This window comes from Lynx rufus, unplaced genomic scaffold, assembly GCF_022079265.1.
Source record: "Lynx rufus isolate CCGP_SWC_20201006 ecotype Redwood Valley unplaced genomic scaffold, mLynRuf1.p SCAF_3, whole genome shotgun sequence".
Classification (NCBI taxonomy): domain Eukaryota; kingdom Metazoa; phylum Chordata; class Mammalia; order Carnivora; family Felidae; genus Lynx; species Lynx rufus.
In genome coordinates this window covers 29,844,617-29,860,633 of record NW_025814845.1, presented here as the reverse complement: position 1 = coordinate 29,860,633, position 16,017 = coordinate 29,844,617, and the positions used below count along the sequence as shown (strand labels likewise).

Below are 16,017 nucleotides of genomic sequence, written 5' to 3'. Positions count from 1 at the left end.
CATAATCAAGATATGACACTATGAAGAACCCATCAATATACTCTCCAAAATACTAAAAGATTTGGTTTTCCCCAGCCTCAAGACTTCCCCCAAACATTTTCAGGCAGATCACCCAGAAACCACTTTAATTACTTCTGTGATTCACTCTTTACTGGTTAGTAAGTTTGGGAGTTCTGATCTATTCTTAGCATTCCTACTGCTTTTCAGCGACAGAATCACTAATGTCTGTTTAATGACCCTCTTTTCTTTTAACATAGACTAAATGACTTGTCAGTTTTCTCAGTAAGATTTTTTACACTAATGCAAAGCTTTCCTCGGTTCATTTTTTCCGTCATATCCAGCACCGTTTTGATCGCTTACAGTATTTTCTGATCTCTGGCTTCCTTTTCCATGTATGAGAGTGTTCACATCAAACCAAGCTGTTTAAATATGATCACAATGTTATTCTCTGAACACTTATAATTACATTTACTTATACTCTTGTTAATCATTCACTGAAGTATAACTTTTTCTACTGAACGATTAGAGAAAGTAAATATTGGGGTGCCTGGGTGGCTCAGTCAGTTAAGCGACCAACTTCGGCTCAGGTCATGATCTTGTGGTCTGTGAGTTCGAGCCCCGCGTCAGGTTCTGTGTTGACAGCCTGGAGCCTGCTTAGGATTCTGTGTCTCCCTCTCTCTCTGCTCACACTCTGTCTCTCTCTTTTTCTCTCAAAAATAAAAATAAACATTTAAAAGAAAAAGTAAATATTACTCTCTTGAAGATTTTAGAATACCAATTGTCTTCTACAAATAGGTTTTTTTACATGACTCCTATCTGACAATGGTATTTTGAGTATAGAAGCTGTCTTTGGCAATTCTTACGTATAAGCAGTTTTCATCTTTGTATTCAAATTTGATTAGAAATGCCTGTAAGAATGCCAATCTTAACTTGTTTGATCATTATTTCCTATATTTTGTTAGAAGTGTCTTAGACGCTAATGGGATTATCGTATAGGTACTATGCATTAGCTAATTAAATGAATAATTGTGTTAAAATGTATTAAACTGTATGAGGTGCCTGGGAGGCTCAGACGGTTAAGTGTCCAACTTTGGCCCAGGTCATGATCTCACGGCTCATGAGTTCGAGCCCCGTGACTGTGCGGACAGCTCAGAACCTGGAGCCTGCTTGGGATTCTGTGTATGTCTGCCTCTCTGCCCCTCCCCTGCTCGTACTCTGTCTCTCTGTCTCTCTCAAAAATGAATAAACATTAAAAAAAATTTTTATTAAACTTCAAATGGTTTTGCCAAGGGCACACACATGTGATTTAACATTACTTCAATGGGACACTAAAGTTTTGAGCAAATAAAACATTAAAATCATGGAAACACATGGAAAACCTTATGGTTAATGTATGAGTCAGGGATAAATTGTTCATAGATTTTGTGGACAAATAAAATATGTGGATGGATGGTTCTGGTCTTTAAAAAGGCAAAGTGAAGTTAAATATCTGTGAGTCAGCATCAACGCAAGTGACTGCCATGGGTTTTAAGACTATAAATTGTTCTTTTCCATTGAAGCCAGGTAGCTGATTCATGTCATTAAACCTTGTTAGCTTGGATTCAGATGGATAAGATTTGAATTTTGGTTCTGTCAATTATTACGGAGTAAAAATCACATACAACCTCAGAGAAACTTCTCTGGGCTTCCGCGTCACCAACTGTAAAATGACTATAAGAGTACCTACCTGGCAGAGTTGATGTACAAATCAAATGAGACAATGTATGAAAAGTACCTAGTATAGTTTCAGACACTACAGTAGGTATGCGGTATTCTTCTTATAATAATGATTAAGAATAGTATGATAGAGCAGTGCCTGGGTGGCTCAGTCAAACATCTGACTCTTGGTTTTGGCTCAGGTCATGATCTCATGGTTCATGGGCTTGAGCCCTACATGGGACTCTGTGCTGACAGTGTGGAGCCTGCTTGGGATATATTCTCTCTCTCTCTCTCTCTCTCTCTCTCTCTCTCTCCCCCCCCCCCTCTCTCTCCATCTCTCTCTCCCTCTCTCTCTCTCCCTCTCTCTCTCTCCATCTCTCTCTCCATCTCTCTCTCCCTCTCTCTCTCTCCATCTCTCTCTCCCTCTCTCTCTCTCCCTCTCTCTCTCTCCATCTCTCTCTCCCTCTCTCTCTCTCCCTCTCTCTCTCTCCATCTCTCTCTCTCCATCTCTCTCTCTCTCTCCCCCCCCGTCTCTCTGCTCCTCACTCTCTCTCAAAATAAATTAACAAACTTAAAAAAAAAAAGAATAGTATGATAGAGGGGCACCTGGGTGGTTCAGTCAGTCAGACATCCAAATTCAGCTCAGGTCATGATCTCATGGTTCGCGAATTTGAGCCCCACGTTGGGCTCTGCGCTGACAGTGCGAAGCCTGCTTGGGATTCTCTCTCTCCCTGTCTCTCAAAATAAATAAATAAACTTAAAAAAAATAGTAAGATAGAATGTCAAAAACTTATCTGCAATAATTGTCTTAATTCTCCACTTTACTGTAAGAATTAAGACCAACCTCTTCCCCCATTCCTGTGTCCTTTTTTTGTTCATTTTGTGTGGGACAGGAAAGTGGTGGAAGGTAGCAAGTAACAAGGCTTTTTTCTTTTCAACCTTTTTTTCTGTCCTTCATTGACAGAAAACTTTGGGCTGGTTTTTTAACCATAGATTTAGCAAAAATTAATTAAAAAATTTTTTTTAAATGTTTATTTACTTTTGAGAGAGAGAGAGAGAGAGAGATAGAGGGCGAGTGGGAGGGGCAGAGAGAGAGACACACACACAGAATCTGAAGCAGGCTCCAGGCTCGGAGCTGTCAGCACAGAGCCCGAGTTGGGGCTCGAACTCATGAGCTATGAGATCATGACCTGAGCTGAAGTTGGATGCTTAATGGACTGAGCCACCCAGGCGCCCCCAAAATTACTTTTGGTATTTTGTTGTCTTGTAACCCAACTTTAACAAGGGAGTTTTTAAACATTCCTTTATTTTTCTCATGGAAAAAAATCATTTCAGATGATCATTAGAGATTTTGTTTCCATCTGACCAAGATAAGCTAAAGAAGGCTCCTGCTAGTATTTCCATTTCAAAATATCACACTTAGCCTTCAAGATATTGGTGGGGATTTGGGCAGAAGAGGCTTAAAAGTGACATTTTTATCTGTTTAAATGTGCCTGTGAAACACTGCAGCTTTCTTGTTCAAGAAAGTAGTTGCCGTGTTCTGTTGGAAAGAAGGCTTAGTTATTAATCGTGTGAATGGTGGCCTTTCATAGCTGTTTTTTGAGTTTTAACACTAAATTTTGGTTAAGAAGTGTATTATATAAAGATAATTGTTGTCTTTTAAAATATAAAATAATCTCTTTACTAATAGTGGAAATTTTCATAACATATAAAAATAGAAGAATATAGTGAACCCTCATGAGCACATCACTCAGCTTTAAGTGTTGTCAATATTCTGCAGCTTGTTTCAAGGTGAGTTTTTAATGTAAAATTTTTTTGATGTTCATTTATTTATTTTTGAGAGATACAGAGAGAGCAGGGCAGGGGTGGAGAGAGATGGAGACAGAGAATCCCAAGTAGTATCCACACTATCAGCACAGAGCCTGATATGGGGCTCGAACTCACGAGTTGTGAGATCATGACCTGAGCCCAAACCAAGAGTCGGAGACTTAACCAACTGAGCCACCCAGGCTCCCTTGATGTAAAATTTTTAATAGAAACAAGCATAGATAATTGATTTGCATATTCTGAAAAGACTATGTGTTTATGCCAGAATCTGTATTGGTGTGTGTGTATGCATGTGCGTGTGCGTGTGTGTGTGTGTGTGTGTGTGTGTGGTGTGTCTGTGTGTCTGAAATCAACTTTTATTCAATTGCAATTTTAAATCCTTTCTGGGGAAAAAAAATCCTTTCTGGAACAAGGTAGATCTTCCTTAAATAGAAAATAATCAGTTGAATTATTTATTGATACCTAATGCATACCCAGCCTTGTATGAACTTTTCTGAGGGAACAATGGCCAAGAAATGCTAAGACAGTGTCCCTCAAAGAGGTAGAAAAATAGGGACTAAATCAAATCTTATCCCAGGCTCAGAAACAAGTAGGTGAGGCCTTGACCTCGAGCAGAGTTTCCCAATATTTCTTGTCCTGAAAGCCTCTTTCATAGTATTAAGCAATCTCTTGAACCCCTGAGGAATTTAAAAAATAATTTCATCATTTCTGTGTAATATACAAAAAAGTGTTGACATACATTTTATTTTATATAAGCCTATTTTATTAAAAATTGTGTTGGAAAGTATCTCAATTCTGTATCTCAAGGCCAAAGTTGAGTTAACTCTTGAAGGAAATTACATTGAACTTGTATCAAACTCAGCTGCTTTGATTCAGCAAGCCACAACAGTTAAAAAAAAAGGATATCAGAAAATCTGGGGATAGTATCTATGTTTCTGAAAAAGGAACAGTTCAGCAGACTGATGAATAAGATCTAAGTTGTCCAGCTACAGAAATAGCAAGATGTCGGATGATTTTTTAGACTTATTTGTAGTATTTTAAAGATGCAATAAAAGCTGTATTGATTGGAGCTTTTTCTTAAAGCAATAACATAAAAAAGAAAGTTTATTTTAAATAAATTGAAAATATTCAAAAATAAATTACGAATATTTAAGATGCTCATGTACATAAACATAAATTTTGGCATTCTCCCATTTAATAATCATACATTATTCAAATTATTTTAATTACACAAGAAAAAGCATTTTATGTCACATTTTTAAATGGCGCACTCTGTTTGGTTTTAGAACCAAATGTATTACAGTGGTATTTTCCAAGTCTGGTACACCTACCTCTTTTTGTATGGGAGGTGACATTAGGTGTAACAAAGAAGAAAGTTTTCTGTTTTCAATGTTACATATTTATTTGAAGGGTATTTGAAAATACTTATCTCATGTATAGTAAGGATAAATTTTTCTTTCAAAATAAACATTTTAAGGAAAAACATTTTAGTAAATAATAGTACATGTGGCACTTGGATATGCAAACAAACAAACAAAAAACCAGCAAAAAAAAAAAGCCAACATGAAGTGATACACAAAAAAGCAAACTTTGTGAAACAAGATGTTGTGGCATCAAAAGTGGATAAAAGTTACTTACGTAACGTTTGTTTGAATTCTCGAATTTTGCTTTTCAAAAAGTACATTTAATGTTTTGTTTGTAAATAACTATGTAAGAGAAATGGTCTGGGGCAGTTTTTACAAGTATTTCGCAAGTAATGCAAAGCTAGCAGAGATAGTCTCTATTCTCAATGTGTGAAAAGCCAAACTAGACATAAATTAATATAGAGTGTATGCATGCAACTTACAGTTCTGGTGAAAATCATGAAGCGATTTTATGTCCCTCATACTAATTATATTTCAACGTCCTTGCTCTTTCTGCTTCATGTTTTTAACCAATTGTCTATTACAGGTTTACAGGAGAAGGAAAGGAGAAGAATTTTGCCTCCCACTTGTTGGGGACATTTGACAATGTCCGGAGACAATTTTGGTGTCACAACCCCGAGGACAAGGGTACTTCTGTCATCTCTCTAGTGGGTAGAGGCCAGGGATACTGCTAAACATTCTACAAAGCACACAAAAGCCCACCACAAAAAGAATTATTTGGCCCCAAATGTCAATAGCACTGAGGTTGAGAAATCCTGATACTACGTAAACAGTACATGTCTATGAAAGATAAAAATTTAAGGCAATGAAGTCAAAACTATCATGGAAGCTATTTGGTGGAGTAGTAAACTGAATGACTTGCCATCTTATGAGCAAAGTCATCTTCCCCAACCTCTGGGCATGTTTACTCAGAGGTTCTAGATGTTCCCTTTTAAGGGGGAGAGGGATCTACAAATTTAAATTATTATGCATATTTATTGACTTAAAAGTAGAAAGAAAACAGACACCTTTAACCATCTTTACTAATGTGAAACCTTGAAGCTTTGCTGATCTGAGGGATGAGAGCAATAGGCCACACAGGCTGGGATCCGTCTCTGGGACTTTAAAAATTGAACTTGAAAGAGAGAAATCTTTCCTCTACAAAGGAGAGAATGATGCCGAACCCCAAGAAGAGAAGGTTGTGAGAGATCCGAGACAAAGGGCTTCTGACAGTGTCCTCATTACTGGATCCATTCATCCCTGTGATTTGGTTACTGGGCCAGGAAATTGCTCATTTTTGCTTAAGTCAACTTGAATTAGGTTTCTGTCACTCACAACCAAAAAGTCCTGACTGATATACCAGTGGATTAACATAGGCAATATTTCAAGAATTAGTAATAATGCAACAAAATATGAGTTTTGAACTTGACATTGGCTCTTTGATTACAAGGTTTAAGAAAGAAATCCTAAACTACTCACTCAAAAAACATTTCTACCTCGCATGTACCTAATCCTAATATTCTGTGTTGGGTGCTAGAAACACAAAGACAAAGAATAGCCTCTCCTTTCAAGGAGCTCTCAGGCTCCTTGGGGAGACAGAAGAGCACCACATGCTATGAGTGCTATGGTAGCAGCAAGCACATCTTATTATGGGAGCCCTTAGAAGGGACAACAACCTTAGCAGGTCAAGAATAACTTAGAGGTGGTGACTGCCTAAACTGAATCTTGAAGGACATTAGATGGGTAAAGTAGAGAGTACAAAGGGCATTCTCACTGGATAGAATGCTAGTAAAGGCTGAATGGGGAGGACTAGTAAGGTACAATCAAAACACTCCTAGCGTATTATCGTGGAGCGTGGGGTGGGAGGGGTTGGCGTTAGTGATGGAGATGGGAGAGTGGCCAGGAAGGACGCGGGAATGCAGGCCAGGGGTTGGATGTCTTGGTGGAAAATCAGGACGTTAATCCTAAAAGCTTTGGGGAGCCACTTCCTAGATTTTATGCAGGGGTGCAGCATGATGCCTGTTGGAAATGATCACTCTGTGGTAAAACAGGGATAATAACAGGTATCTGGCAAGGTTGCTGCCGAAGTTATACATAATATTTAAAGCCACGACTACCATGCTTAGAGATGGTCAGTCAAAAGACGTACTCTCTTTCTTTTCCAAATATTGTCCAAAACTCAGAATGGGGCGTCCATTAGTAGGTGTGATTACGACAAATTTTTACCCAAGGCTTAGGCTCACTCTAAGGTAATCACCAAATCTGCAATGAAGTTGGAATTTAAATTCCAGGTCAGTCTCAGGACTGACTAGGCCATTCAGGTTCCCTCCAAACCAGGACAATGCAGACTGAAATGGAGTTTCCAAGGTTATTCTGGCACTAGAAAACCCCAACAGCCACAGTGAAATCTTTTCAATGTCTGAGGAGTAGGAAATAAAACGATCTATAACCACCCATGAATTTACTTTCATATTAGGCTTTTTTAAAACTCAGTAAGATGTGTTAACTTGGACTAAAAACTAATCCTCAGGAATACTTCTGGGTCACAGATGGCAGAGTAAGGAAGAAATACTTCATTGCAACATAAAATATCAAATTAATCTTTTTCACGTTAAAGGAAGAACAGAGAAGGAACAGCGGAAAAAATGAGTTCACCTCAGGCTACCAAACCATTGCAAGATTTCTCTCTGGAGCTATATGTCACTGGGTTATGAAGCATATTTCACTTTCTGACTGATTTCAAAGGACCTCTTACCCTCCTTATTTAAGTCAGTGATTTAGAAATTTTAAAGAGATAGAAGAAATTATTTGGAAAACACAATAATTAAAAAATGTAATCCCTCAATTTAAAACAATGAAATTTATTTCACTACCAGAGAGTGCTGATTTTGTGTTTAAGGCAGAGTTTGTCTCAAATTAGGGGAAAATGAAAAACATCTGAAAATATAGCATTTTATATGCTAAGTTTGTAAGCAATGCCTGTTAGTTACAACTTTTCCTGTGTATTTTTTATCAGATAGCCAGTTTTTAAGGCCTTAAATTAACCACCAAAACAGATTTTTCATGAAAATTCCAATTGTTAACATTTTCCAGGCAAACCGAAAACTTTTCAACAACTGAGAACACTTTTCTTTATAAACAAGTTAAATAATCATAAGAAATCATAAGAAACCATCAACAGTAGCTTCCTCAAGGTTTAGATTGCCAGGTGGAGAGGGAGAGACGAATTTAACTTTTTCCACTTTATAAACTTTGGTACAATCTGATGTTTCTTAATCTTCACAAGCATATAGTATACATGAATGCTTAAATTTTAATAATTTAAAGAACTAGATAAAAGGAATATTTTTCTAACTTATATATGCATAATCCTCATAGTTAATAGCTGTAAGTTTTCTCCCTTTTAAGGTCTTATTTGCCAAATCACAGTATAGCCTCACAGTAATGTTCTATATACAACCCTAACCAAAGATTTGTAAATGATCTTGAAATCATAATGCAATCAGTTTACTGCCAAGGCAGATGCAACAGAACTATAGTATGACACACATATATAATAGCCCAGAAAGTTCAAAAAGATAAGAAGGGTGGGCAGATATTTTTGTAAGTGCAAATTTAGACACAGAGTAATTTTATGTTCCTAAACATTTTTCTACTTCTATACATTTCACATTTGATTGTTAAAAATCAAAATACTTCTCCTAGCACATTATTAAACACTATTAACAAAGTTGTTTTCATTTTTAAATGTAGCAGGTGTCCAGAGTAATTTATTTTTCCCGAGGAACCCATTTGACTCAAAAAGTTAAACCTGATTCTAGATGTTAGCCTCAGTGTGAGGTGAAGTCTCTTCAAAATCTCTGAAAGATTGCTCTTTTGAAAACATTCTTAATGAAAACATTTCATGTTTAATTATGTTGTCATTTATAAATTAATTCATTTAATCCCACTAAGCTTCAGTTTCCTCATCTTTAAAATGGGAATACTAATAGGACCTTGTTCATGAAGTTATCACAAGGATTAAATGTGATAATGCATGCAGAATGCTTAATATGGTCTGTGGTACAGAGTAAGCATCCAACCAATATTTGCTATTTTTTTGCTTACATTTTCAGCATTGTTTTAGTAATTTTCAGATTTCCCAACGTTAACTGTAGCTTTTAAAACATACTGAGTAGAGCATAGTCTTCCCAGTTTTTATATTACTAGTTTAATTTTAACTCTTAGAACAGTTAACCTCATCTTTTCTGTAACACAGATAAAACCACTGTGAAGTACACTTGTCTCAATTCCTGTATTTAATATGTATCAGTTAGCTAACCTGTATCTAGCTTATTATTGCTAGGTATCACCAAGAATAGCAATACTAACAACATTTATTGGAAATGGTCATGCCTTAAAAGAATCCTGAAATGGTTGCATATTTTCAGAAAAGGTTTCAGCATTTAGATTTCTAAAGTACTGGTTTTTCATACAATGAAAGTGAACTCATATTCTCACACTGTATACTTGCAGATTTTGAGTTAAAACGTTTTTAAAGGGCAACATTTAGGGAAAATAATCAGCTTAATCCATTACTAAGAGCCTAAATAAATAAAACACGACCTTAAATATGAAATTTGAGGATAGAATTTGTGAGTTAGGCTAAAATTAGTTGAATTGATATTAATGAAAAGAATTATTTAAACAGGAGATACATTTCTTAGTGATTCTCTTTAACTCCTGCTCCTTAACATTCTGAAGCTATAACATGAAGCCAGCCGTACAGTACCTTGATGAGGTTGTGTCCCACAGAGTAGACAGCTGCTAAGTTTCCCTTCTCTCCAGGCGCATGCAGACCTGTCCCATACCCATGCCAAGCAACTAGATATGGATTATGAATTGTAATCCAATATTTGACACGGTCCCCAAACGTCTGGAAACAGTAGGTGGCATAGTCATTGAAAATATCTATTATGGTTTCATTTTTCCACCCCCCATATTTTTCTTGTAGGGCCAAAGGCAAATCCCAATGATACAAAGTAACTATCGGTTGAATGTTTCTAAGTACTAGAGCATCGAGAAGAGCATTGTAATACTGGAGACCTTTCGCATTGGCAACTGCTGCTATTCCATCGGGGAAAAGCCTTGGCCAGGAAATTGAAAATTGATAAAAAGAAACTCCAATAAAATCCAGGGCTGATAAGTCTTTTTCCAGAAAAATGTAACTGTCACTGGAACTGTCCGTGCCGTTGACATTTTTAAGGTGTGTTTGGATGAAATGATCCCATATAGAGGGTCCTTTTCCATCTGTCTTCCAATTCCCTTCCACTTGAAATGCTCCAGTCCCAACACCCCAAAGAAAGTTTTTAGGAAAAGTGTCATAGAGAAACAGCTGACTTTCATTTACCGGGCTAAAATGAGGATTTTTAGACCACACAGCTCTGCCGTCTCCAGAGAATCCAGTAACAGCTCGCAGGAGAATAAATGCTGACAGGATGGCAGATCTTTGCAGTCCCCGGTTGCACATTGTTTTCCGATAGTGTATGTTTCTTTCATCGGTGCTGAAGGAAAAAAAAAAAAAAAAAAAAAAAAAAAAAAAAAAAAAAAAATCCATTCATTCCCTGGAGATCCAGCCGCACAGCCGGACTTCATTTGCCACTAACTGCTCGCCTGTCTTATCAACGCTTCAGTAAAAGCTTGTGATTGTAAACCTCTGTCAATGATTAGCTTGAACTGTGAGACTTAGGATGGGCCACGGAGAGCAACGTAATTTGAGGGAGGTGGCTCTCCTACGCTCCCCAACACATTTCATTCCCTCTTACTATGGGAAAGATTATATGAAAACACATCACTGACCGTAGTTTGTGTAACGAAAACATGTATAAGCAATGAATAAAAATGCCATATTCTCTTTGTAGCCTTTCATATTGACCCAAATCTTTTCTGAATGTTTTGAACATTACTGAAAAAAATATATACCTTTTCTAGTTTTATATTTTTTGAGTGGTAATTTTATTTTTTCGCGTTTCAGGAGAAGCAATACAAACAAGAAGCATTCCTATAAGCTTATAATGCGGAACTAGAAAATAACATAAGATATCACACTTCTACCAAAATTATAACACATTGAAGAATAATCTTATCAAGTGCTACCTATTTTAAGAAAATTATAAAAATGTATCAATACATTTGAAAGAAAACGAATGAAGAAATATATAGCTCTTTCTAGATGGAAACACTGAATACTTTCCAACTTAATTTATAAATTTAAATGTACTTTCAACCAATATCCTCTAAACCCCAAATTTTACTTCAACAAAATTATATGAAAGTTTGCTTGAAGAATAAATAGACAATAATTACAAATAAATAAAAGAAAAAGAAAATAGTGAAGGCATAGACTACCTTTACATATGAAAACATTAAAAAAAAAAGCATAACTTAAATAACATGAATCTGGTATAGGAATAAATAGAAAGAAAATACTGTACAGAATCTATAGTTTCCAGATAAAACTTTTTAAAAAATGTATTCTTTTAAATATTTGAGATATCCCATAATAATGAAAGATAGAGTAGTTAACAGCTTGGCCTCTGGAATCAGACTGCCTGAGTTTATTTTATTTATTTATTTTTTTTTTAAATTTTTTTTAACATTTACTTATTTTTGAGACAGAGAGAGACAGAGCATGAACGGGGGAGGGACAGAGAGAGAGGGAGACACAGAATCTGAAACAGGCTCCAGGCTCTGAGCTGTCAGCACAGAGCCCGACGCGGGGCTCGAACTCACAGACCGCGAGATCATGACCTGAGCTGAAGTCGGCCACTTAACCGAGTGAGCCACCCAGGCGCCCAGACTGCCTGAGTTTAAATATAGCTGTGTGACTAGAAACAAATTATTTAACCTTTCTGCACCCCAGTTTCTTGTTAGGTAAGAAAAGGCAGAATACTAGTATCTACTGCATGGATAATTGTGAGAATTAAATGAGTTAATACATGTAAAGCACTTAGAAGAGACACTGACACTTAGTAAGTGCTCAATAAACATTATTCTTATTTCTTTGTGAAAAGGAAGGATTATTCAGAAAGTGATGCTAAGATTTAGCATAATAGACACTATGTTCTGGCTCCTGCCCACATTTTAAACTTCATTTCTCTTCAGTTAACTACATGTAGTACCCTGCCCTTCAGCCATAACAAATAATATTACTAAGTTGGACACACGTTAAGCCCTTATATCCTGTGCCTTGGTACGCATGCTCTCTGCATAGGATGTGTTTCCCCCTTCATCTAGCTCATGTCGACATGTTCTTCAAAACTGCAGCACCTTTTCCGGCAAGTCTTTCTGGCTTCCCAGTTTGTTTTGACTTATTTATTTATTTAAATTTTTAAAATTTACAGTTTATTAGTCCTCTTGTGAAAAAAGTCCTCTTGCACAATCACTGCAGATAAAGTCACTGCAGAATCTTTACTCCTGGGCCTGATCTCCAGCTCACTTTTGTCAGCACCAACACTGGCCTTTGCAGTCCGCCTGACTTTCTTCATTCTATTCTTGTGTTCCTTTCACTGTTTCCTTGACGTCTGTTTCTTCTCATAGAGGCCATGTCTTGCAAGTCTGCCTGGGTTCATTTTTAGAAGTTCATTTTGGAAGCAAGAAATCATAAATCATGCTGAAGCCAGTTGTCTTGCCATCACCAAAATAGGCTCTGGATCCAAATCCAAATATAATATCTGGTGTCATCTGGTCTTGTGCATTTTGGGTGGTTTTTCGTGAATTTCTGTCTTAGGTACTGTTGCATTCTCAGGGTAAAGTAGTCGGTTGGTCATGAACTTCCTGGTCTGGATATTTACCGTGTTGCTCATGATGGTGGTTGATCCTCAGGCAGCCAGAGAGGAAATAAGACAGTTTGATTTGATATAGATGTATCTCTTTGTTCCGTGTTCCCATCGCAACCCATACTTTCTCTGTTATGACATTTATCACACAATACATTTACCTATAACCTCTTTTTGACTTTAATTTCTCTCTCAGTCTCTCTTTTTTAAAAACAAGGACCATAACTGTTTGGTCCCAATAGAATATTTGGGGCCTATTAGTCACTAGACTTGAATGAACGTGCCTGTAGTATAGTATGCATACGTCTATCACCGCATTTATCACATGATCCTGGGATGGTTTGTCTCCTCTCCCAGACAGTAAGAGTATCTCTTATCTAAATTTTTATCATCACTTATCTAAGTAAATGCTTAATCATTGTATATGGAATGAATGGCGTTGACGGAATCAATTCACTATTTCTAAAATATTTTTTCCAGATTTATTGAGATACAACTGACATATAACATTGTATTAGTTTAATATGTACAGCATAATGATTTATGTCTGTATTGTGAACTAATTACTAAAAATAAAATTTTTAAGTGTGGTTATTTATACCCTCACAAATATATTTGATTAAAAAATATATAGCTACAGAAATCTAGAAGAAAATGGAAGTAAATGTTAAATTACATAAATATATAGTTTATATAATGATATTTATATACTTACATATGAACTTATAGAAATAATTTAACTATAATTAAAATAAATGAAAAAAATTGAAAGGCAAATAACAAACTTGGAAATATTAGAGTAAATCTAGAAGGCAAATGGCCAACTTTTTATTATATAAATAATTCAGGCAAATCATTAAGGAAAACACTCTAAATTAGATAAATGGCCAAACAACATGAATAAAAAATATGCAAAAGAGGAAATGCAACTGTGTAGCTAATGAAAACAAATTAAATAACCAGTAATTAAAAACACATATAAAAGTAACTCCAGGAGAGCCTGGCTGGCTCAGTTGGAAGAGCATGAGACTCTTGATCTCGGGATTATAGGTTCAACCCCCTTGTTGGGTGTAGAGATTACTTAAAAATAAAATCTTTCGGGGAAACTGGGTGGCTCAGTCAGTTAAGCATCTGACTTCAGCTCAGGTCATGACCTCGAGGTTAGTGCTTGGAACCCCTGTCTCTCCCTCCCTGTCCCTCCCCCAAGGTCCCTCTCTCCCCCTCCTTCAAAAATAAATAAACATTAAAAAATAAAGTAAAATAAAATCTTTAGGGTGCCTAGATGGCTCAATCAGTTAAGTTGGGTTTTTTTAAGTTAAAAAAATTTTTTAAAAAATCTTAAAAAAAAATTTTTTTTTAATGTTTATTTATTTTTGAGACAGAGAGACAGAGCATGAATGGGGGAGGGTCAGAGAGAGGGAGACACAGAATCTGAAACAGGCTCCAAGCTCTGAGCTGTGAGCACAGAGCCTGACGTGGGGCTCGAACTCACGGACCGCGAGATCATGACCCGAGCTGAAGTCGGCCGCTTAACCGACTGAGCCACCCAGGCGCCCCTAAAAAATCTTTAAACAAAACAGAACTCCGTAATATTTTCTCTTATTAAATTAGCAAAAATAAAACTAAGTGATGAAACCCCCTGTTAATGAGATTGTAAGACTCATTGTCTTACAGATTGTAAGATTTCTGATTAGAATGTGAATTTGTACAATACTAATGGAAAACAATTTTTTTAAGTTTATTTATTTATTTTGAGAGAGACAGAGCGCAAGTGGGGGAGGGGCAGAGAGAGGGAGAGAGAGAATCCCAAACAGGCTCTGCACTGTCAGCATGGAGCCTGACATGGGGTTCGAACTTACCAGACACCATGAGATGATGACTTAAGCCAAAACTAAAAGTTGGACGCTTAACCCGCTGAGCCACCCAGGCAACCCCAAAACAATTTTTTAATATATAATTAACCTTAGATATTTTCATACTTTTAAATTCAATAACATCAGAAATTTATCATAATAAATTAATTCTAAATACATAAAATACTGTATATGCAAATATTTTATAGCAGTATTATTTATGCTTGTGCACACATGCATTCTCTCTCAAAATAAATAATCTTTAAAAAAAAGAGTCTCTTATGGTTTGCTTTCTTCTCTCTCTCCTTTTTCCACCCTTCCTGTATGTTCATCTGTCTTGTTTCTTAAATTCCATATATGTATTTAAGTCATATGATATTTGTCTTTCTCTGACTGACTTATTTCACATAGCATAATACACTCTAGCTCCATCCATGTCATCACAAATGGCAGGGTTTCATTCTTTTTGATGGCTGAGTAATATTTCATGGTATATATATGCCACATCTTCTTTATCCATTCATCAGTTGACAACATTTGGGCTTTTCCCATAGTTTGGCTATTGTTGACAATGCTGCTTTAAACTTCTGGGTACATGTACCCCTTTGAATCTGTATTTTTGTATTCTTTGGGTAAATACCTAGTCACGCAAATTGCTGTGTCACAGGGTAATTCTATTTTTAACTTTTTGAGGACCCTCCATAGTGTTTTCCAGAGTGGCTGCACCAGTTTGCATTCTCACCAACAGTGTAAGAGGGTTCCCCTTTGCATCCTTGCCAACATCTGTTGCTTCCTGTGTTGTTCATTTTAGCCATTCTGACAGGTGTGAGGTGGTATTTCATTGTGGTTTTGATTTGTATTTCCCTGAGCATTTTTTCGTGTGCCTGTTAGCCATCTGTATGTCTTTTTTGGGAAAATGTCTATTCATGTATTCTTCCCATTTTTTAACTAGATTATTTGTATTTTGGGTGTTGAGTTTGATGAATTCTTTATAGATTTTGGATACTAACCCTTTATCAGATATGTCATTTGCAAATATCTTCTCCCATCCATAGGCTGCCTTTTAGTTTTGTTGATTGTTTCCTTCTCTGTGCAGTGAATTCTTCTGCATGTTGCTGTCCAGTTTCCCCAGCACCATTTGTGAAAGAGACTGTCTTTTTTCCACTGGATATTCTTTCCTACTTTGTCAAAGATTAGTTGGCCATATAGTTGCAGGCCCATTTCTGGGTTTTCTATTCTGTTCCACTAACCTATGTGTTTGTTTTTGTGCCTATACCATACTGTCTTGATGACTACAGCTTTGTAATATAGCTTGACATCAGGAATTGTGATGTCTCCAGTTTTGCTTTTATTTTTCAGGATTGCTTTGGCTATTTGGGGTCTTTTGTGGTTCCGTACACATTTAAGTATTGTTTGTTC

General features: G+C 36.5%; 1 protein-coding gene across 1 annotated transcript in view; it reads right to left on the bottom strand.

Moving 5' to 3' along the window:
- The window catches only part of KLB (klotho beta), a 33,532-nt gene extending 22,970 nt beyond the window's left edge, over nucleotides 1–10,562 (bottom strand). The window contains exons 1-2 of the mRNA XM_047092236.1: nucleotides 10,516–10,562; nucleotides 9,700–10,477 (exon numbers count right to left, since the gene is read on the bottom strand). Coding sequence (XP_046948192.1) covers nucleotides 9,700–10,477; nucleotides 10,516–10,562 — 825 coding nt within the window. The remainder of the gene's footprint in view (nucleotides 1–9,699; nucleotides 10,478–10,515) is intronic.
- Nucleotides 10,563–16,017: the final 5,455 nt, after the last annotated feature.